At 35.0% G+C, this 25405-nt stretch overlaps 1 protein-coding gene across 3 annotated transcripts in view; it reads right to left on the bottom strand.

Moving 5' to 3' along the window:
- Positions 1 to 25405, bottom strand: part of UNC13C (unc-13 homolog C) — a 164474-nt gene that overhangs the window by 56662 nt on the left and 82407 nt on the right. For all 3 annotated transcript variants that reach the window (XM_074879935.1, XM_074879937.1, XM_074879938.1), the window contains 6 exons: positions 21783 to 21933; positions 18321 to 18389; positions 16856 to 16945; positions 15730 to 15858; positions 7705 to 7838; positions 1073 to 1158 (listed from right to left, as the gene is read on the bottom strand). In XM_074879935.1, the coding sequence (XP_074736036.1) occupies positions 1073 to 1158; positions 7705 to 7838; positions 15730 to 15858; positions 16856 to 16945; positions 18321 to 18389; positions 21783 to 21933 (659 nt within the window). The remainder of the gene's footprint in view (positions 1 to 1072; positions 1159 to 7704; positions 7839 to 15729; positions 15859 to 16855; positions 16946 to 18320; positions 18390 to 21782; positions 21934 to 25405) is intronic.

Below are 25405 nucleotides of genomic sequence, written 5' to 3'. Positions count from 1 at the left end.
TAGCAGAATGCAAAGCATTTTAACAAACTCCATTAAATCCATGAGGATCGAGTGTGACCATATTTAAAGGCTCGCTCGTTATCTTGTAGAATTTGGAGAAAAAAAAATTTATTGCCATTAACAACTGGAAAATCAAATTCAGTCTGTAGAATATCCATGGAAATAATTAGTGATTTAAAAAACTGCAAAGCTGGAGAGAGAAACAGCATGCTGATTATATTTTGTGACTAGATTTACTGAGGTTCCTGTTTAGGAATGAAACCATAGAAACTATCAGTTTTTATTCTGCAAAAATAAATACTAGTTAAGGAGAGTTTGATGAACTTAATTTCAAGAGTCATGATTATAATAGTGATCTAAAAGTTCATGTGAATACACGTACATGAGCTGGCAATATTTCTATCACTAATCAAGACTATTTCCTTCATTCCTTCTCTTCAGTATTTTTAAAAAAGTTTCATGCAGGTATTTTTCCTTGGTTTTCTGCAATGGCCATATATTAACGAGTGGGTTTGAAACCATTAGTTGGAGATTATCTGCTATAGAAAAGAGAAAGTATGTTTTATTTATGGTTAACCACAGTACTATCTTAAAGGATAAGAGAAAACTGCATTTGATTCTGTTGGAAATACAATGAGTACAACCTGCCTTTTGAACACAAAAAGTTTAATTGTCTGTGTGTTTTTTCTCCATAACTTCATTCTGTAAATGTTTCTTACCGGCAAAGTGAGCCATTTTCAGCTAGTAACAAAATATGGAATGCTTATAATGCTCTCTAGCAAGCATATTTGCGGTTCTTTGGACATTGATGATTTTGTCACTTTTAGGTAATAAGTAGCAGCATTTCCAGTTTCAGTTCTTTTGTCTCCTCCTTCCACAGACAACTTCATACAGTCACAGCGCAATGATTTTCTTCCTTTACAACACTTCATTTTCACTAACCTATGAAACATCTTAAACAAGTATGCCAGAAAGCTCTTACCACACACAGAAATCTGATGCCAGGTGTCATTTGCAGTGGAAATCAGTCTTGGTGAACTCTCTAGTGTAACTAATAGTTTGTTCTAATTACCTTCCAGAGCATATTTCATGTCCTGGGCAAACAGAGTCCACATGATTTCAGCGCTGATTTTTCCCATGTTCAGCTCTTGAGGAAACCTGCAATCAATCACATCACACCAGTTCACCTGCTGCTAGAAATTATGCTTACAGCTGCACAGCAGAAAAGCAAATATTTCCACAAAATAATTCCCCTAGTATGCACTTACTATATTTTGTGTTTTCTACAATTATATAAACCATCCAATCTTCAAATAAAAACTTCCCTTAGTCTAATGTCAGGGGCCCAAGTAATTTGTTGAACATTGCACAAATTCCCTCACATGACCTTTCAAATCAAGAAACATCTATGTTGCAGATAACTCCTCAACTTTAGATAAATCAGATGGCTTACGAAAAACCTGAAACAGTTGGCTCAGGTGTTTAGCAGCTACAGGTTTGTCTCTTCTTAAGGTCCTTAAATTGCTAAAATGGTAGCTGAGCTTTTCACAGTACCATGTTTTGATTAACATTCCTCCGCTGCATGAAATTTGTTTTAGTAACAAATGTCATGGTTATGAGAGCTACTTTATCAAAGCCTGAAAAGAGGCTATTTAAAACACCCCTGGAATTAAAAAAAGAATATTTGAGATATTCATAGATTAAAAAAAAAAAAGAAATCCAAATGACCTCCTAATTCCTTACTCAAATCAAACAATCTCTTGAATATTTTAAATATAAACCCAAGGGAAATCCATTGAAACAAGCATGTTAAAACATGTCATATTATCCACAAAAGTCTCAATTATCCACTTCATTTCCATTTGACAGAGTTCTTATGGAAGTGTGGGCATACTAAAATAGATCTCAAGAAAATAAGTTAAAGCCTTGTAGAATTTCAAATAGGCATAAAGGTAGCATATCAGAAACAGAAGCTTCCTTCCACGCTTCTCCCCAATGTGTCAGAAGGGAGGTTCTTCATCCAGTTAAAACCCACAGTATCTATCAGTGAAGTTTGTTCAACTTCACTAATTGTAGCAGAGGTGGCACCTTTCAAGCAGACAGTGTTTTAGGTATTTCTTCTGCCACATCCCAGACCTCGTGTTGATGGGCATGGAACAAAAGTGCATTGACCTCCAAGCTGCTGTTAACGCAAGATATCTTGCTTTTTCAGCTACATTTAGTTAGAACTTAACGCGCATGCCAGTGATAGTAAATCTCATTAGACACCATGATCTGCATCTTCTGCACTGTGTCACACAGATAATGACTTTGCAGATCTCGTTTAGAGGAGAAGAGTTACTGATTCCAACACAGGTGTGATGAGAGCAGGCTGACTTAGACTGTGCTTGAAATCTAAGGTCAAATATACCCCAGCATCTCTGTGGTAAGTATAAATGCCGATACAAATCAGTCCTACCAAAGCAAGCAGAGAAACCAACTGAAAAATTATAAGCTTGAAAGGAATGTTCCATTTAACTCCAACCAGCAGGACTGTTCGTGTGAACAACATGGGAAATGTCTGTATTATTTCAATGAATATTATGTTCATTTTTGTTGATTTGATTGTTATGAAGCAATCTGTCACAGTGACAAGCTGGTTAACACCTGCAGGACTTTTTTCCAGTCTTTATTCTTCTAGGAGAGAATCAAGAATACCTCTAGTGGCTTACCATCTGCCAGGAGCTACTGGACAATACTGGCAATTTTCACAGTATACTTTTAGTCTCTAGAACTTGCTGTGTGGTTTGTACCTTATCTAAGGGAAGGGCTAAAATTGTGTCATGTCTACTTCACAATTTATACTAACATGTCTGTTTTTAATCTCCCTAACTGTTACTATGTATTTTAAACGATCTACCCCATTGTTATAATACCGTTGTACATTCGATTAAGAATATAAAGGCATATGCACTACTTGAGATGGTAGAATACTGATGAAGGCTTAATGTGAATGTGTATATGTGCTATATACAAGTGCAAGCCTTTTTTCCTGTGGGGAAGTGTAATTGGTATGGCTATGGTATGCACCACTCCTGCCACAATTTTCCTCAAGAGATGGCTTTATATATTAGTAGTTATGTTTACTTTAATTTGGTTACTCATATTCCTAAGATTACTCATGTAACAATAATAATATATACTTTTATTATTTGGATTACAGTAGCACTTAGAGGCTTCTGGTAGGTTTAAGAAATTACTATCCAGGAACTTTAAAATACGTAATAAGAGACAATCACTGCCCTTCAAAACTCACAGTTTAAAAAGACAAGACAGTGAATGGGGAAGAAGACAAAGTAGAAGTGGCTTGCTCAAGATTCTATGACAGGTGAATGTCAGTCAGCACGAGAACTTAAGCTTTTACATCTTCCTTTTGAGCCCTCTTCCCAACCAGGACAAGGTTCTAGTTTACTTTAATATACATACATATATAAAAATCTGTATGTACACACTATTACATGACTATTCAGAGAAAATGTGAAATAAATAAGAATAGAAAATTACAGGTGATTAATTAACATTTGATATTTATCTACAAGTACATGACTCCCAAAAAGCTTTCTCTTTCCTTGTTCCCAGGTTGCACTTTGTCAGAGATGCATTTAGTATTCTGTCACACATATTTCACTGTCTGACTGACAGGCTGAATTATCAGCATTATGAAAAATGCTCATATTAGGAACACACACAATAAACAGCGATGTAAACTGCAGAGCAGAACATGACTGAGATTTTATTATGCCTATTATTCTTCAGTATTAATCTGTTCAGATGGTTTTGCTTCTATTATGTAGATTTAATATTTTCAACATCCTCTTAATTTTCTAATTCTAACATCTATAAATCTACAGATAAAGAAGAAAGAAAGAGCTTAGGCTTGAAATTTGTGGCCACCGTTAAAACTGCCTGGAGGACCCTAAAAATATCTTGTAAAAAGGAAGACACCTTCTTATAAATTCCATGTTATATTACATTCCTTCCTGACATCATGTTATAATGCTAAAATCATACTTGACAACTGTAAGTACAACTTTCAGTTTGTGCTATAGATAGTTCTGGCACATCCTGAGTTTGGCTCCAAATGTCAGAAGTAACAGTAATGTTTTTTCAACTGTAATATATCTTTCTGGCTAAGAATAATGACAGAAGCAGCAATATAATTGTATTTGTTTTCCTTAAAAGTGACCTTCACATGGAATACTCAGACATTGCTCAACAAAGTTATATGTCACAGTTCACAGCAGTCACCACTGACTTATCTGCATTTGGGGACACAACTGAAGGCAAATACCGACATATATAAAAATACAAGCACAATTGAAAGCAAAAATTAATCAACATTAAAATATAAAGAAACAAGTCCCCAGGAATAGTCTTTTAAATTCACCATATCAAAAAAATTCACAGTCAAATTCTTCACAGACCCAGGTAGTTAGATTAACGCAGAAGTTCTCTGGTTCTCTGACAAAATACACAGAGTCACATGCAGGGCTGATTCTCCATTACGTACTAAGGTTTGATGTAAGAGAAACTTCATCTACAGATGAATGAGCTCAGTGAGAAACCATCCCTCGCTACAAGACTGAAAATATTAAATTCCAAACAAGTTGCAGATAGCTCAAGGATTTCTTAGCATGATTTATAGCTGTGAACAAGATGTTCATGGATGCTAAAGCTGGGGCTTGGCTTCAAAAACTAATCCAAATAAAGCCAAAGGGTATGCCAAGCACTGCAACAAGCTCAAGAGAAAGAGATCAAGTCTCCTCATACTGTAAAAAGAGATGGACTTCGTAAGAAACTAGTCAAATGGTTAGTCAGAAATACATTGGAGAGTCTAGGGTTTATTTTTGCAAATCAAGGACTGAGATATCATCTCCAAGTTGTGTGAGCTGCACACAGAAAAAGCTTAAAGTACTTTTAAAACGGACAGTAACAGAAATGGAAGACAAGGGGCATACTGGGTGCCATACTTTGGTGCAATGGCTCATCTGGTCATTCTGAGCAAGGAGACGTGCAGTATTTCTGCTGTAATAAAGGAACCAAGAATCTAGGTGCATCTTTATGTAAATAAGCACTGACTCCTATCACATATTTCTTACTCTAATGAAAACAGCATTTCAGTTGAAGATTTTGTTCTTGATTTGTTGTTCCTTTTAATTGAACAGATATTTTATTTTGATATCAATTTCTGCTGTCCTGCAGTGTGTACAATGCAATTCGACAAGTGTCAGAAAGTCCTAGATGTGAATCAGGTTCTAATCACCTTGTGAATCAGGTTCTAATCACAACTTACATTGTTTTAACTAGTAGAATGAGAATTTTACAGCTTAAATACCAGATTTCATGTTTTTCCTTCAAACTTGTCAAATTTCTTATGTCATATAAGAACTGAAGGTTGCTCACACAACTCCTGTTGAATGGTCTGATATGGTCTTTCAGCTGCTGCAATGTTTGGTGAAGCAATCATGTCATGTTTCATCTGGATTCATAATCTGACACAGTTCAAACTGCTCTATCACACCATCTTTTTTGATATAAAAATAGGGTTTCCAAAACTAGTTGAGGAAAAAAAAATTCTGAACAATATTATACCACTGTGAAAACTCCTATCAGAATGCTTGGAGCTCTCCTGGGGATGTTCAGTAACCTCATTTCTACAAAGGATTCAAATGGACATAGGCTTGAATATTCCACTGAGACACGGCATGGCCATATATTTTTGATAAGGAGTCATAGGTTTGCAATATTCTTATGCATTCAACTTATATTTTCTTATCATCCATTTTCTTTTCTGGGGTAATCAAGGGGGAAGAGGCTGTCTGTCATTTTTCTCAACAGTTTTTACATGCTGTTTTTGTGTTAGAAGAAGCTTTTCTTTTAAAAAAAGACATCCAAAGCAACTCTGAACAATTTTTCGAGTTTTGCCTCCCACAGCCTCTTCATTTCTTGCTCCTGATGTCTCCTATTTCTTGAAGACACTTTATTCCTTGTGTTCACCCTTCCACTTCCAAAACTACAGTGAAAATGGGAGAGAAGTCACACAAGCAAACTCTCTCTCTTACTCTGTCCCAACTTCAATCCACTGCTGATTATCTTTTCACATTTTACACAATCACTCAGCTGTAGTTTTGGGAACCTCCTAATCCCCCCAGAGGAAAGCTGTTCTTTATCCTTTTCCTTTCTCCCTCATGTTTGCCTAAGAATATAACTAGAACAATTTTTAGGATAATTAACTCCCAATTACTCTTGATTAATTTAAATGGAGAGACTGAAATGAAATACATGTATGTATTTGTTCCAGTTAGATGTTTTATAATAAGTATATTTGTTACACAGTCAGACAAAGAACTGAGCTTTCATTAACAGTCAAATTTCATACTACGTTGTATAAATGGAGTAAACAGGAAAAGAGTTTTCTTTCCTCTGTAGGGTAAGAACTTGTTCCTTAGTAAGGTCAATGCAAGAAATGATTGAACAAAGAGATGTTTATTATCCAGGACTGAAACAATCCTTCATATATTTAAAGGAAAGGAAGAAATCAAAAGGCAATGAAATCTCTTCCAACTTCTAGTTATCACCAGGATGTTTCTTTGGTAATTGTACTGTGGGTCCATAAAAAGTATGGTACCTATTATCAAGAGACAAGCACATCTCCATGTACAGAGAGCCTTTCAGTATCTACCCTATTTTGGCTGAAAGAAACAGACTTGTTCTTGCTCCCCTTCAGACCATTCAATTAAATGCCACTGCAGACACTTCTATTAATAATTGTTTAGCTATAATACAGATATAAGCTTCAATTTCAACTTTTGCATAAGTCATCACAGCTAGACTATGCCCATATTTTCTAGAATCTTTCTGTAAAATAGCTCCAAAAAGCTAAAAGAGCTAAAACTTTTCCCTAGGCCCTCATCCGGTCTCATTTCAATTACTGCGACATCTGTTTCTCCAGCCTTAATATGTGAAGCGTGTGCCTTTGCACTACATCTGTGTATTTCATTTTCAAAACCCAGCACTCTATCTCCTCCTTCTGTGTTTATCGATTGTCTCTCTCTTCTCTACTAGTGTATCAACCATAAGATATTCAACTTGTCTTGGTTATTGATTGTACCTCCCGCATCTGTTACATCTTCAATTCTGAGAAGTCAGCTTCCATCTCTGGTAAGTCCAGGATATTGCTCTCCATTTTATAAATTTTCTAGTCAGCTTGGCTAGGCTTTCTCTCTCGCCAACCATAAATTTGGAGAGGGTCTTTTTCTGAAGTTCATTATTCTTTCACAAACACATCCCTAAACTCTATTGTAACGCCTAAGAAAGTCTCAGCATGATTTGAACACTTTGTGTGCCAATCTTAACATTAACACCATCATATTGTTTTACTTCACTTTCCCTTCTGTCTATCCACTTAGCTCTCTCGCATATTTGGCTACTTAACCTTTTGGGATGGTTCATATACCACGTCTTTAGTGTTCCTAAAACAAAAGGTTCTCTTTCCATGATCAGAGCACTAAGCCTTTATCAGAGCATGTCAATGTTATATTCTGCATTTTCAAAAACCTCTAGCTAGATTACATTTAAAACACAACTATTGATTCAGATGTATTTCCTGTCCTTATTTTAATAAATCCATGATTTTTAATTTTTATGGGGAAAGTAATTACTTACTGGTTCAAGACAGGTGTATATGCTGTTTTATCTTCATCTATGATGGTGACCATCAGAGTAATAAGCTGTGCCCAGAAATCCAAATTCTTTGTTGTTGGCCCCTGTTCTTCTTTAGGAACTTCTTGTTTCTTACCCTGTTCAAACAAGATTGAATTTATTTTATATTAGAGAAAGTAGAGAAAATATTATGGGATATCCACTACAGATTACTACTTGGTTGGAAAGAGTGACATATGACGAATCTTCAGCTATTTTGGACAAAGACTGTCTATCCAACTTAAAGTAGATTGTTTGACAGACTGTACCTGGCTGCGGACATATATCAAAAAACATATGGAGTGCAAAGACAGCCAGGTCAGCAAAGAAGATCAATAGAGACTTGATTTTTAGTGCATGTCCACACTTTAATTAAATACATTCTTAAATTCTTTGTTGTGTTGAAACTGAGTGCAGGTAAAATTGTCTGCTGAGGCAGAACTTTTATACTCTACATAATAAATACTGAACAAGTCAATGATAAGGAACATTTCTTGTTTTGTTTTGCATTATAAACTGAACTTATTGGGCCTAGCAGCTGCTATGCTGTTTGTTTTAAATGAAGAAGCGGTTAGATTTCCCTTTTTTTTAATAGCCAAAATAACAAAAGCTATTGCCCAAAGTATTCTGCACAGAGATTTTCCAGGGACTCATAGATTAACTGGCAGAACCACAAACTGTGCATTTATGAGAGGCAGAGCAAAACACCACAAAGTAGGAGGGGAAAAAAAAAATAAAATGCCTGGACTCATAAAAATACTAGGAAAAGGTACATAGGAATATCCAAAAGAGAGGCTTGTGAAGGTATTGCCTTGTCTAAATCTGTGAGCAAAATCAATCTGTTATTTGATTCTTTTATCCAAGGAAATGGGATTCTTGTATACTCCTTGCAAATGGAGAGGACTGCAACCAGTTTCACATCCAAAGCACAGAACCTGAGATGCCCCCTTACATTTTTGTAGTAATCTCGAGGAAGGACATGACACACTGATATATCAGGTGGATTACCAACATGACTCTCCAGTTATTTAAAAGTTGGTAAGTAAAGCAGTGGTTTTTTTATTCCTCTTGACTAAAAGCCTGCTTTTTGCACCTTTTTATGTAGTTATAAGTATGTATTAATATTCCCCACTTACAAACTTTTATTGAGAATTTTAGACTTTTTAATCTTACTAAAATATGCCTTTACAGCTAGATTTTGTTGCTATAGTTTTGATTTATGAATTCTTAGTCTACAGTTTCCTGGACAAAAGTATTTTTCAGCTCTTCGCTTGACAGAAGGATCAGATTCCTTATCATTGCCCAATAAATAACTGAATTGCAGAGAACCAAATAGGAAAAGAAATATTTTTATCTCCGTATGGACACACACACATACATACACACATAATTTCTGCCACACAGAGGTACGTCTGCACATGCTCTTCTACACAGCTATCAGAGATACAAAGGGGTCTTTTCACTCAATTAGTAAGTCAAAAAATAAACATGCCTATTATCCTGCAAGTTTAAATGTATATTCCCTGTACTTCTCATTTTTAGTCCAAACATGACCACTTCAATGGACCCTGTATCTCTTTGAATAGATATGACACTATGTTAGTGTCATAGTGAATTAATTAAATGTTATCTTAACCTCAATTAACTTTTATCTATTAACAGCATTTAGAATGGCAGAAAGGGAATTTCAACAACACTTAATTGAAATTGGTTTTGTGGTCACTGTGGAATATTTTAGAAAAGTATCATTAATCACACTGCTACTTACTCAGCTGGTCTACAAATGTTACAGCTTCAGTGTCTAAAGCAACTGAAATCAAGGTGAGGTTCAGAAGCAGTTACAATAGATAGTGTGACTAGTATCACTGACAATTAACCACCACACATGCAAATGAGAGCGCTTTCAAAACAGAAATGAATACTGGAGCATTAATATCACTCACAAGGGCCTTCCTTGGTGTACATTATGCTTTTATTACAAGACCTTGTTTCTATATCAAAGATTTATTTTTAATATATCATTTTTTTCTCAGAAGCTTGTGCATGTTTAAGCCAAACCAACTGAAAGGCAGTTGTAGAAGACAAAGCCAGTTCACATTTAGTCCAGCATCTTATCCGAGAACTGTATTTCACATAAAAAACCTGCAATGGCATGTAGCTGAGACAGCTTTTGTGATTGTGAATGTGAATCACAGAATGTGAAATTCTGTTCTTTAATACAGATAGCAAAACTTAATTAATTTACAAAGTAATAGTTGCACAAGGAGGTGCTTTCTACGAAAACTCTCTGGCACAGAAATATTTTAAAAATCAAGATGATATTTTCAAAATCCCCAGAGAACGTATTTTTTAAATAGTTTCACATTAACAGATGTAGTTTTATGCTCTGAAATGAAAGTGTACACTCTGCCCATGCCCAGTTATAATTTCCATTCTTTATCCTAAAATCTAACTTAGAAATGCTCGGAATCATTCAAGTTGTTTTAACACTAATTGTTATTATTGTTGGCATTATTATTTATGTGGTTTCTGACAACAGGTGCCTTCAGAGAAGCATTATAATGAGGTAAAACACTGTTAGCAGTTTGACTACATTGATTAGTTGCAAACCTGCAAAACTGACAGAAGAAAGTTCCATCTTGGAACAAAAATTAACTTGAAACAGAGCTATTTTTGTATCCAAAAAATTTCAGTGATACAATTTGTTTGGCTTGAAAATGTTTCTATTAGCATAACTGAGAGGCATAGTAAACTGCGTAAGCGTAGGTAAAGTGAGCAGGAGGACAGCATCATACAATTATATTTTAACGTTTTCTTAATGAAATGAAACACCTTTTTAGAGGTACTGAAGTTTATTTTCTATACTGCTTTGCTGAAGTCTGCTTTGGTGATGGGGGTTCACCATCAGTCTGTTGTGAACAGTCAGTAAGAATGCCCTCTTATTAAATGACAAAACAAGTTAAGTTTTTCCTTCTCTGTGGTCTCAAAAAAATTTATCTGCTCTAATTTTGTAACTGTGATGATAATAGCTCATGTCTCAGTCCTGTGATTTGATCCTGTATCCAACCAGTATGCATCCTTCTACTTTAGGAAATAATACATATGCACTTACATGGTACAGTGTATTTATGGTCTATGCAGAAGTTGTGTAAGGGCCCTTTAAAATGTCAATATTAGATTAGTTTGTACATAACAAAGTATATGCTTACAACAATTGATACACACAGAACTTCTGGAGTATAAATATGGTTAACTATATAGTCTATTAAGTGAAAAAAGCTTATCTTGATATTAGTAACTTCATTTTCTCACTCAATTATATCCGTTAAAAAGAAACTGCCAGTATAAAAATAAGAACTAAACACCTGATATACCCAATTAGTGCCACATTGGCACAAATACAGTGACAAGATATACAGGCCACTGAATACTCCTTATCATTATAGAGGATAATACCAATACTGAGATTCTAAAAAAATACATGTGAAAAGGTCAAGAGGAACATAAATTCTCAATATATCAAGGTGAAAAAATCACTAGTTAACAGATACCATTCATGATTCATGACTTTTTAAAAGAATGACTTTCTGAAGTTGCCTGTATTTCATTTTTGGTGGATACATAATTCACTGAACAAGCTAAAATCACAGATTGGTCTTATAGTAACCAAGAGAGCTACTACCAGGAAGATACTATAGTAAATCCTATACTCAAAAGATCAATAACTATCTGGCCAAAGGCAGAATAGTGATATTCCTAAAAGGCATCTGCTGGTAGATCAAACAAAGAATAATACCAGATGATGTCTTATCATGAAGAGGTGACAATACAGTTTTTTATATACTCACATTAATTGATTTGGCTACTTCTTATCTTTAGGATGACTCTAAAGTTGTAGTACACCACACATCCTTTACCATACAGAAATGTCAAGCAACAACATGGGAGTGGCAAACTTAAATAATGAAATATTTTAGAAAAATGGACTCTGTGAAACAAGCATGATGAGTAAATGTGATTGCTTGGGTACTAATGAATATAGCTGTTTGCCTGATTCTGCTTTTAAAAATGATACATTCTCATTGCGTTTCTCCAAGATGACACAGCTCAGCACTGCCAGCAAGGGAAATTTTTGATCATTACACTGAAGTTCACCATTATTAATTTCCTATCACTTAGAAAAGTTTACAAAGCAATCTGTTTCAATTACAGACATTACCTTTAGATTAGGAATGTATTGCTAAGGATTCTAGATTCCAAATGTTCCTTTAATTAAAATCTCTTCAGTTATATGTGTTATATAAAATCTCTGGTTTTGATCTCAGCCGATGCAATACAGAAGCTATGTCCAGTGAATTTACTCAGTGGATCATAAATATGATTGTCAGGCAGTAGATTTCATGATGCATTCCTAAATCGTGTGTCTTTTTATTAAATCTTTGTCACAGGGAATGCTGTCTTTTCTGCTAATAGACAGTTCTAGGTAGACACATAAAACAGTATATTAACACTAGTGAAATACATGTGAAAACTTATTTGGAACACATGAAGTAGGGTAAAATCCAAACAGCAGCTAATGCCAAGAATGACACTGGCTTCAGCAGTGATACCACTGTTGGAAAAGAAAATCCTAAAGAGCATCATAGGACTAATGTAAAATAAAATTAGTTCCTCACTTTGTATCAAGTGTACTAAGCTGTTTTAGATAAAATTTCAGTCAGTTTCAGACAAAAGAAGTTCCAATTATTTTGTAGAGCTACAGTAAGTTAGATGTGCTTGCCTCAGCAAAGCCATCTTAATTCAGTTTTGGCCATTTTAGGAATCCAGCTGAGAGATAACCTAATGGATGTTTCTTCATGTATTCTGCAATATATTTTGTTACAGGTTATTTAATTTTATTGAGAGCATTGTAATTTGGAAAACTAGATAACTGAAAACACCTTAGAAGTAAACTATCTCTAAAAAGAAGTCATATTATTCACTTAAGACTTTTTTTAATGCAAGATCCAAACTAGGTGATTTATAACTGTTTGTCTTTTGCCACAGAATACTTCAAAATCAGAAAATGGAAGTAAGAGCAATTTTTCATATGGTATGTATCAAAATAAATCCTTTACTTGCACTGAATCATGTTTTTCTCAATTCTCTTTTACTATCAACTTCCTAGTCACCTGAGTTTATATGCAAACAATGGATCATATGGCACAGAGGCACCAAAACCAGTTGCTGAAAACAAAAGCAAATGCAGAAGACAGTTAACATGAGTTACACACAGAGATAGTATATGTAACATGCAGGAACCTACCACTTCTGGCCAGATGGAAATACTACTGTTTACGTAGACTGTCTAGGTTCCACTTTTTCCTATCATCATACACAATATGATTCAGGCAAGAAATGAACCATGGTAACACCCTGAGCCTGCAGTGGGCCTCGGCAGGACAGCAGCTGCCAGTCTTTCCCCTGAGTGAGAGCAGGTGGTGACCTACATATGAACCATTTCTTGTTGCTTTGGGGTTCATCGATTTCAGTTCTCACTCCTCACAGCTCAAATCTCAGCTGTGCAGCTAAATCATGAACCTCCTGTGCTGCATCACCATGCTAGGATGAACTCTTCTCCTCCCTCTGAGAGGAGGAAGCCTCAACTCATGGGGAGGTAAGCAGAGATAAGAGAATGGTTAATGAAGAAGGCTTAAGGGTGGAATCTGGTGTAATCAGACTAAGGGGTTTGGACACAAAGCTAATGAAATGTTAATTACACTACTGGTTACTGCCTCGTTACTGTAACAGTGATACCACAAGCCAGTCTGCAGTGTGCCTGGATTCACTGGAAAACCTCCAGAGCTATAGGTTCCAACAAGCTGTATAGTTAGGTCTTCCTAAAACTAAATGCACGTGCAGATATATTGGTAGCAAACTATAAGAAGATAATGCAGAAGGCAGTTTCCTTGTACAACTCTACAGCTGATGCAGAATTTAGGCAGAAATTTGAATTACTTTACTCATCTCTCTATTAAAGCTAGATTAGTTAGATTTTACTTCTCAGAATTGCCTCCCACCTGCTGTGAAACAGAAAGTTTTGTTATCTGTTACTAAGATTATATACGACTATGTCCGATTACTGTTGGTGAGGAGTTATTTTGAATATGGTCTATTTATCTTAAATTTTCCTTTTTGCACATTTTCACTAAGATTTTTTCTACTTGCTAGTGATTATAACTCTACAGACACTTGTCTGCTTAAAGTTTCTACATACAAACACTCACTTGCTGGAAAGCCTGTTGAAAGAGAATAGAAGAGGCATATAAACACAGTGAAATGCAGTTAATTCAGTTTTCCAGCTGAGTGAATATTTGTAGATTTTTATTTTTACTTTTTACATTTTCTATTTCAGGACTTCATATTGCTTTCATTAAGTAGAGTTGCGTAAGAGAAAAGTAATATAATGACATTGCCCATCCTGCTCAAAAAAAAAGTTAATTTGGAGAGAGGCATCACTTTAAACTTGTTTTATATTCTCTAGCAAACAGAAAGGCTATATTATCCCTGCATTTTTGAATCATCTACTAAAATAGACAACCTAAAGTATTTTATGAATTTACAGAAAAAAAGTAGTGAAAAATTTTAAATATAGATAAGCTTTTGCAGGTATCACAATGCTTTGCAGAAGTAAGATTATTTCACTTTTTACTGTTTACTAAAACGGCTACCATCTGCTGATAGACTCTGCAGACTTATGCGATACCCACTCCAGCAACAGCTTATATTTAGCAGACAAGATCAAATTGCTGCAGAGTAAGTGTTAGTGAGAAAACATAGCAGTTTATAGATGTGATGTCTGAAGCTGCTCCTTCTACTAATTTATACTGCTACTCATTTTAAAATATAATCTGTTGGAGAATAAACATGCACATGAGCACTCAAGAGTGTGGTGTGCCTATGGGTGCTGGTGAGAAATTCTTATGTCCAAAGCTTGGAGGCCAGAGATAAATTTTCTCACGTAACAGGAATCCAACATTAGAAAATAAATTCTCATTTCAGAAAAGTTGAATATATAGCACATACTGCCTCTCCTGAAATACAGGAATTCATATTTTGGATTCAAGTGAAATGTGCTTTCAGATAAAACTTGGTATCACGCAGTATGACTACTCTTATCTACTATATACTACACTGCAACTGTGCTTTTGCTGAACAACTTAATTCATCCTTTTCAAGGCAGGAATAGTCACTGAAATAGCATTTTTCCAGTGTACCACCCAGAAGGCAAAAGTAAGGAACAAAGGGTAATGTGATAAAGCAGTGATGTTCCTTTTACACAGTTGTATAATTATGCAGCTACAAATGTCCTAATTTTAACATTACTTATAGAATAAACTCTGGCCATATTATAGGAAACAAAAGCATTCTCAAGGCTTTTGCATGGCATTTGGAATACTACAAATGCTGTAATTATTTTGCATTGACAGTTCAGCCTGACTGACTAACATCAAGAAACGTTGTAGAATTATTCTCTGCTTTCTTGAAGCAGTTACTAAAGCTTGGATCCAAGCATGCATCATAGGTGTTAAAATATAAGGTTGGAAAGACAGTATATAATTTTCAGCAATTTATAATGCTTCTTTTCTAAAGCTACTGAAGTAAAATATTAGATTTTTTTAAAATTATTTTTCAATTATGGATCTTAAATGAACAGTAATCAATCTAATGTCATCTCCCGTAAAGCCACTGGACAATTTTACAGTCATGTCCAATGTGATGACTAAGTTATGAGTTAACATGTTCATTTTGAAACATCTTATTAAACATTTTAGAGTTCATAGCCATCTGTGGGTTTATTTATGATATATTGCTCCTTCTCACATAAATAAAATTAAAATAACCCGAGTGCTTTGATATGAAGGAATACTGGGATGCTTTTTATTTACTTATGGTAAACTAACCATAATGAATGAGCAATAGCATGAAACAAGTTCATATTGGCCTTACCTGATCCACTAACTGGGAGTAGAGATCATAGCAATTGTCAAAAATGTATTTATAAGTTGAGTCCAGGCAGGCTCTTACACAGTCTTTCACCACAGTACTGGCTCGAGGTGGGCTCTGTAATTCAAGGACCTACGAAAATATTACATAAATGGTAGAATGTCAGAATTAGATTGAACATAAAAAAATCCAAGTGTTGCAATGAATAGTTCTGTAACACAGGATGGAAAGCGTTGAAATATAATAATGATAAAAATATTTTAAAGTGTTGACTTAAGGTGATCTTAAAGATGCATTAAAACACATACTTGAGTTAAGCAAGTAGATTGCACCACTGTTTTATTTGAATGAAATTATTCATATGATGAAAGAGACCTATGTACCCAAGTTTTCCCCTAAAGGTAGAAAAACCTAAATATTTTTCCATTATTTAGGAAATTATTAAACCATATAATTATATGCTTTCAATTGAGTATCAGCCACAGCTCTTCATTTTTTTAAAGCAAGAGTTTCAGCTTTTTACTCCACTTTAGGATACATTAATTTGAACTTCAACTTAAAGGATTATTTTAATTCTCTTTATGTAGTGCCTAACACAGTGAAATCACATGCTGTTGTGACAAATGTTGCTTTGTGTTACTGTATTTTCATCCAGTAATATTAATGTGTACTGTTCCATTCTAAAAATATTTCAGAACTTGACCACCTAGATATCAACAACTGGAGTGACTAAGGCAAGTAGAGTTATCAGACCTATTTTGTTATTTGACATGTGATATTATGATACTACTAGAAAAACATTATGTTCCTAAGGAGTTCAACTGAGTTTGCTTTATGTGACTTGACTTTAATCTAATTAAAAAGGTAAATTTTTTGTTTCCTTCAGGAGATGTAAAAATAATTATTAAAAAAGGAAAAGATAGTTGTTTATTTTTCAAAGATAATGGCTTTTACCACACTGGTAATACAAAGTACGAACTTTACTTTAATGATCTTCAGTAAGTTAAGAGATTTAATTTAAAACTGAAGGCAATGAATTGATTAAGAGTATTAACTACAGTATGATTTCCTGGAAAATAAAAGGCAACAGCACTTTTTTTAAAGTCATTGTGCAAATAAAAGACAGTACCTTCATTCGAAAAAAAGTAATGCTGGTAAGCAGGTCCACCGTTGATTTCAGATCTTGGAGTCTTTCAGAATTGCTGGCAGGAAAATTATCCTGGTGAGTCAGGAAGAGAGGAATCATGTGAAACTGGAGTTAGCAGGTAAGATCCTTGAACAGCTAGGAAAAAAACCCTCTAGGAAAACAAAGATGCTGCTTGGAAGGATTAGAAATGTTCACGTTACCTGAGTTCCACCTGTGAGAAAGTGATGAGTATCTCTGACATCTGATAATGCTCCTGTATTTGTAACAGGAATTATTTAAAATATTGTGATATTTCCAAAACATTAATGGAGTAAAAAGTATTACAAAAAGACCGGAAAATGTTGGTAATGAAAATCATTTATGGGTTCTCCATGGTACACAAATTGTTTGTAGGCCTAAATGCAGTAATAAGCTTAATGAAGAAATAATACACTAAATTTTTGCTATCATCTCTAGGTTAACAGGAAGACTGATGGGAGGTAGTATTATTTAAATGGCTTCATACAAATGAAACATCAACCAAATATCCTCATGCTCCAATATCATGTGGATAACATTCTTCAAAACTAAGAGATCCTAGGATGAATATATCCACTACATGAAGGATATGGTCTTAAAAACTGAGTAGTAAAAATTAATGCCTTGAGTTTCTTTTAAATATTTCCTTTCTCCTTCAGTTTTAGAAAGCAGGCCACATGAACAGAGAAATCCTTGAGTTGGAGGCTGCCATTCCTAGAAGCTGAGAGGAGAGCCACAGCTGATGGAGCCCTAATTGCTTATGTATCATTCAAATGTTTCATGATCCAGTGAAATGGAAAAGGAGAGGGAGTTCAAAACAGTATGAAAACTGGCAGGTATCCAGTGCATGCTTCTTTCCTAAAAGGCTGGGTTTGGAGCATACCTCAGTGGAAAGAGCTTTCATGAGGCAGAAGTTATATTGGAATTCCTATCATGAGGAATCAAATGAGGAGTCAAATCTCTTTCAACATTCCAAGGATCTTAGCAGGGAAGCTGTAGCAAAGATTTCAGTCTCTCAGGATAAATACAGCAGTAACTGCAGTTTGCACTACATGAGTTAGTGAAGGTAATGCCCAGATGAACTAACTTAATCAAATTATGGATTAATTTAACCAAAGTTGAATCCTACTGTTTCTTGAATGTCTGTCCTACTCTTTCTTGAATGTCTGCTCATCCCTTGATCCATTCTTAGCTTTTGGAAAGAAAAGAATAACTTTTTCAAATTGGAAAAATGTTGTTGTTAAACTGCTTAAATCCTGTAAGGTTTGTTTCAAAGGATTTGGGGTGTCACGTCAGCACCCAATATTTTCAGCTTCTATGCCCCAAGAGGGATTAATCTCTGAAACATCTTCAAGCAGATGAAGCCCACAGGGTTATTTACACAAAAAACCATTTGAGTTGTCCTCTAGATAAAATATGTTGCACATACCCTGTATTTAGATAAATCAATCCTCAGAGAATTGTGCAATTGATCCAGCAGTTTTATGAACTTTTCCCTCTGTAAAAAGAAAACAAGAATATGTTGCATGAGAATTTGGAGGTTCCTGTAATTGATGGGTTTTTAGAACACAGCTTTCTATTCTTATTTGAAAAGTAGATTGTTTTCCATCGTTTCGTATGAAAAGTGCTGGTCTGAGATATCTGTGTTTCAAGGTCAGGCAATGTATCTTTTATCACTTTACTGTCCCTTCCTATATTGTGATTTACCTGGTATGCATTCAATACTATGCAGCTGTGCCAGACATTAGTGAGGTGACATAGACTTTCCTATGCAGCGTTTTCCTTTCTTAATGACTGATGCATTGTCAAATAACTCAAAATATCTAGAAATTGAAAAGCATTGCCTGATGTCTCTGACCAAAAATGCAATAACAGCATCACTTCAGTATAAAGTCCAAAGTTTTAAGTTATGTTAGCAAGCCTTATTAAAACAGATAAGATCGTTATATTTTTATATTTGCCTTGTAATTGCTTATGCTCTTGAAAAAAGCACTTCCCTCTCCCTTTAATGTGTAAGAAATGATGCTCATTTACATCAGAATTTGGTGTAAGATTGAAAATTATACTTCAGAAACAGTGGCTTTTGTAGGAATAGGTTAAGTAATACTATGCAGTTATATTTTTCCCTTTAAAATGTGGAGATTAAATTGTCATCTTGATAGATGAAGGTGCATTGAAAGTATTTTGCTGTGAGATACCCAGCTGAGTTGTGCCATTCTCAAGAAATACTAATAAGAGTTTCTAATTACCAATCTTCAATGTTAGAACATATTCTACAGCCCACTCCACAAAACTGTGCAGAGATCCTTGCCAGTCTGTGTGAAAGAAGCAGGCTTGTGAAAGGAGCAAGATCTGATAGTTCTCAGAACGCATGATTGTATCCACACCATTCCTGAAACATCATCGGCACTAATAGGAAAATAAAATTCTTTGTGCACTGTCTCTCATCAGTAGAGCACTAATCTACACCAAAAGCCACTAATTTTGCCCAGTTCCCTTAAAGAATCAATCAAAAGGGAACTTTTTCGTCATGTCATCTGTAGTGAAATATTCAGTCAGCCAAATCGTTCCCAGCTGTAGCCTAAGGACTTGTATTTGGATGTTCTTTTTGATGAATGATGTGCAGCTATCCAATAACAAATGCCTTTTGACCCAAGAGAGAATAATAATCTAATATTTTGCCTATAAGTCAATTGTTTTAAAAAAGAGCTCCAAATCTCTATTAGTGATGCTTACTACTGTCTGAACTCTGAATTGGATTGGAATTTACGTCAAAGGTAAACTGGCACCAACATCAGAGAGAGGACTTAATCTCTGTGTAATCTGAGGATAAAAGTAGTTCTGATCATTAGAAAAATGGAAAAAAAAGAATAGAAAATCCAGCAAAAACATTCTAAATTTCAAAAGCTGGATCAAACTCAAAAGTCTAACAGAGCTTGAGTATTGAAAGAGAAGCTGTGTTTCAACAAAGACATAGAGTCATTCCAGTATAAACAATTGATTATCTTATAAAAGAAACCTGAATAACAATAGAGCAATATTGTGCTGTCACGGTAATACAATAATTAAATCATAAATATTCTGATAGTGCTTTTTGTCTATAAAACTTTTTACTTTACAGTAATGGAGCAATGTTAATATTTCCTCTTTCAAAGCAAACGTCTAACAGCAGGAGATAAAAGTTCCAGTTCAAGAACATGCTTTCTCCAAACTAAAGACCCAGCCCTAGGTATATTTATATGTGAGTACTTCCACCAGACCTAACATTTAAAAGAAAAATAAATTTATATTTAGAGTAAATATTTCTCTAAAAAAATTATGGAATGGACCTGAAAATGACAACTTAATGATTTTTAATTTTTTTTTTTTTTTTTTTTTTTTTTTACAGACTTATGACATCCCTTAAATTTGAAAATACATTAATGTTAGTACTACTTTAGGACTATTTAGAACTAACTGTTGACTATGGCTGTAAGCAGTAGCATCAGATCCTAAGAACATTCAGGATTCAGCAAAAATAAGAAAAATCAATCTTTGATATTATTACTACACAAAGTGAGTTTTAGAGCTATAAGTTCTATCTCAAAGGAACTTGTGCATGAAATGCAAACTAACATTTAGTTTCAACTATTTGAGGCCCTGTATGAAAAAAATATGCAGGAATGCTGTACTTAATATACTGCTACAAATCAGAATTTGATTTAGCATCCAGAGCAAATTTTCTTTACAAAAATAAATATTTGCAATTTTTTTCAGGCATGGATTGAACCACTTTACTGAGCATAGTCTGATAATTGTGTTTCTGACTTCTGATGGGAAGACAAAAGCAAAGCCAGAATTAAGTCTTTCTTGGTTTACTAGTTTAAATGTATAATTTTATAGTGTCCTGAAAATCTTGAAATTCGTAATGTTTCTATTATTCTTAATACTGGAGAAGAGCGTTAGTACGTCTAATGCCACTACAAACAACTATAATTTGTATTTAATAGAGTTTAATTTTGTTCGATATTTTGTCATATCAATAAATGGTATTTTAGAAAATGTTATCATGTTTTCATAGCTGCTGTTAAATGAAAAATAGCTTTGATATCAGCCATACAAATAACAGCCATACAAAAGAAAGAGGAAGTAATGAATGCATTTTTCAGCATCAAATTGCGTTTATCTCTGACTATAGCACGTGTAATAGTAGAGGTATGAAAGCAACCTCTTTGAATTATTGCTCTCCCTTCCTGCTCTCATCTCTGCAGTGAGGGTATGTGAACAAATTAGAATACAGAGTGAACGTATCTTTATTTTTTTATCATGTTCAAAGACTAAGAAGTCTGCACTGTGAGATACTTATCCATGGAGGGAAAGTTAGCAACAACAAAAGAAGTACTACCACACCCTGAGATGCTGGTATTCCTCCTCAAAATTTCCGATACCTAAATCCAGGACTTGGACAATGCAGCATTCTTTCAGCAAAAAGAAGAGTCCATTGTTATAGGATCTTGTGAGAAGAACAACAGTATTTATGGCTAGATCCATTACATTTACATGAGTTCATGGGTGACACAGCCCAAGAAAGCAATTGCAACTGATACTCGGTCTAGTGCAGTTAGTAGTTTGCAAGCCTCACTGCAATAAAAGCAAGACCTGATTGTTGAAGATTTTAGGACTATGCATGTGTGCCAGTGCTTTCTACCCTATATGCCTTGGAACTGAACAGTATCTTCTTTAGCTTTTATAGTCATTGATTGTAAAGACTCAGGGTAAAATTTTCAAAAACTAACAGCCACTTCTATTCTTTAAAATGACCAACTTTTTACAAATTTTCCAATTAGTTAATATGGTATTATATATTAGGAAAAAAAGGATGATTAGTATTCTATTAAAAAAGTCTACTTACCCCAAAGTTAGTAGCAGCAAACCGATCTGAGGCAGATACATTTGTTGCTGCTGTAGTATGAGCATAGAAAGCATTTATATTGGCCAACAGCGTACTCATAACTGCTGGAACACCAGGGCACATGTATTTAGAAGATAGACAGGAAAAGTGCCTACAATTCAAACAAACTGTCAGTTATTAAAGATGGCAAAGATTCTGCTCTTTCTCTCACCACAATTTCTTCTCAGCTTCAATGATGTAACTTTCAAGCTACCTCATGGACAATTGTGCAGATACATATAAGAAAAATCCAGACATGTCTGATGTAATTGCCACTTGCTGCACGCTGGTATTTTCAAATTGAACACATCAGATTCACATTTGCTTCTCACTCTCTGAATCCTAAATACAGAAATAGGATTTAACTATCTTAATTGTTATTAAGCAAAACATTAATTGTCAAACACAAACTTAAAATCAAACATGAACTTATAGAAGGCCACAAGAGATCTACACTCTAGTGGAGGAGGATTTAATTGATGTCAACAAAAACCACTCAAACCAGCATTTTACGGTGGCTTCTATTTTAGGATACATTATTAATGAAAGGTGAGGCATCGAGCAATTTCTGGGTTCACCTTCATTTGATTTAGGCCATAACTGAAACTGTTCCACTTTGATTTAGGCCAGTGAAGTTTAGGTAATCAGTCTGTTAAACCTGAATCAGCCAAAACCAGAGTTGCAATGTAGCAGCACCATTTATTTGTTTAAAACATCAGGAGATGCCTGCTTATAATGTACAAAGAGTTTATAACATAAGAGACAAAGAGGCAAAGAGACTGGAAAAGAAGGGATCCAGCTGGGGATGGGAGGCAAGAGAGGCAGGCTCATATTAAAGAGTCTAGGACTCCAGTCTTTGTATGGGGGGACCCTCTGTATTCGTAGTCTTCCCAGGCCAAGCCAGGAGACCTGTGGGCTTTCTCTAGCATTAGACTCTCCTTAAAGTATTTTCAAGCTGGGTTTATCTATCATGTAGTCTTGCACCAACGTGATGATATATACTGATACTTAAAACTTGTATCATGGTAGTCACGTTCAAAGTGCTTTGCAAATATTTCTCAGCATTCTTGTAAGGTAGATCATTAAGTGCTATTATCTCCATTTTACAAAATTGAGAGAAACTGCTCAAATCTACACAGCAATTCAATCACACGGGCCAGGACTAGAACTCACCATTCCCGGCTAGGTGGCTTACAGGGATAATATTACCAAACCTTTCATTCATTGCCAGTATTTTTCAGAAATGATTTTTAAATACCGCAATGTGAATCTGACAAAAGCGCAACACAGCTACCTACTCCTCAGAAAAGTCTTTCATTGTATGTCACATGTTACCCATCAACTAGAACAATAATTTCCTTTATATAAAATACAATAGTGATGTCAGGTGATTTTCACCAGTTTCAGGTAATCTTTAAAGTTAATAGAAATCTCACCTGATCTATTCATCACATGCAGTTTGAGAAATACATGTAGAGGTGATTAGAACTATTCTTTAAAAAATTGACACCAAAATAATTAACATATATTTTCACTGTTGACCTTTAAAAGTTCCAAAAATCTTCTAGTGAACCTTAAGACCCTTAGTGCATGAGGAACACCAAACTGGAGATAAGAAGGCACTAGTAACCCCATTGGCCTTAGAATCGTACCTATAATGTATGCTCTGCTGAGGGGAGGAGGCAGACAAAAGGGGCAGGCAGCAGCAGTCACTATGTGAGAAGCCATTGAGATTGTATCAGTTGCCTGCAGGGAACATGACAGACCATGGAAAAATAGTATGGGTCAACATTTTACGTTCAGCAAGGTGTCTTCTGCAGGTTCTTCTATGATTTCACATTGAGCTACCCAAGGCCTGGACTGAGCTCTTATCTTGAAAATAGACCCAAATTGTACTAATCTGTTGTAAGGAAAATTTAAACCTATTGATGTAATTTATTTATGTCCTTATTATATTACTACAGTGTTCCACCTGTAATTTGGTTAGTGAAACTGATGAGAAAGCATCTGTGTCAAGTGACAGGTTACGTGAATTTTTGCCCTCCCCTTCATTTAATTAAAATTTGTAAAGTTCACAGAACCTATTAAGTTTATCACATGCAATATGGGTCATGACTCAGAGTGCTGATAACCCAGGTGAGAAAACTGCAAGCCACCCGGCTTCCTCCTTCTTCCTAAAATAAATCAATCAAAGAGGAAACTTCCTTCCTTGTTTTTTGTAGGTCTCTGAAAACAGCAGCCAATAGCATGAATTATTAACAATTTCTAATAGGCACATGATGTCACAGCAACCATTGCTAAGTCTCACGCATTTTAGAGTAATATTGCACTGTTTAAGCTAGAATCACATGTCTAAAACCAGGCCTGCTTGTGCCAACTTTCTTACTATGCAATTTCCTGACCAACATACAGTACAGGTGATTCTTCCAATGTTTTTGCTAGCATGAATCGGCAAAGAAAGAAGGCTAATTAATACGTTGTACTCAGTAAGCAAATGCCATCAATGAAAATTACTTTAATGGGTGATTTGTGTGCTTTTTGCAATGCAGCCACATTAACTGAAGACTAGAAGGAGAGCAATGGCATAGCTAATGCCCATTAACCTGCTGGAATGAGAACTATGTCACTGATTTAGAAGCATTAGGTTCTACTTGTGGTGACTCTTGCTAGTAAGAAGTGAAGATCTTAATAGAGCTTTTATTGCACTTGACTCCACTACATGGTAAATCTAGGATGCTGACGTTATGTATAATTTTGGCGTCTAGTCAAACACTGTTTCAATACATGCTCTGCTTTTTGCCTTCTAAAGAGAAATAAATTATGTTGAAAGATGAATGAAAGGAAGAAAATTTTTTTTTCTTGGTGGTGGAGAGGTAGTTTAATATATGTATGTAAATAAACTTTCAGTACGATTCCTTCAAGACATGGAATTTACAGCATAAATCACCATCCATCACTGCAGTCATCAAAATAAAGGCCAGCTGGATCACTGAGCTGTTCTTCTGCTTTTGTTAATCTGTTTTCTGTCATATCTGTTTTCTTTCCTATTCTCTCACACATATGTGCTTTAACTTCTGGGAGTATATGCATATCATTTGCGTACCTAACAGTGTCTATTTGGCTGTTATCCATCACAAAAAAAAAAATCTCTTCTGACTCATCTGAAAATGGCTGTAATTGTCTTTCATTTCTTTTCCCAATATGGAATTCCACGAGGAGTGGATGAATATGATAACAGTAAGAAAGAAGAGTGGATTATGGAATCTATACAGTCAAAACTTTTCCAAGAGCTGCAGTTACTGCAGCACAAGCAGTCTTTTTGTTGTATTTTGGGTTTGGGTGAATGGTTTATTTTCTATTCACATGAATTACACATCTGGCAACTTAACAGCAGACTTCCCTGCTTAGAAACTGGGCAGTTGGAATTTGTATCTTGAGAGTAAGTCACCCCTTCTAAATGGGCATCCTTTAGGGAAGAACTGTCTATATTTAGTCTCATAAAAATGTGGATGTGTCCGTCTCCAACAACAGGTGCAATCACACTTGAATTCTTTCTAAGTTTAATGAAAAAGGTCTCATTGGAC

This window comes from Strix uralensis, chromosome 11 (assembly GCF_047716275.1).
Source record: "Strix uralensis isolate ZFMK-TIS-50842 chromosome 11, bStrUra1, whole genome shotgun sequence".
Lineage (NCBI taxonomy): Eukaryota > Metazoa > Chordata > Aves > Strigiformes > Strigidae > Strix > Strix uralensis.
This window is presented reverse-complemented; position numbering and strand designations above follow the sequence as displayed.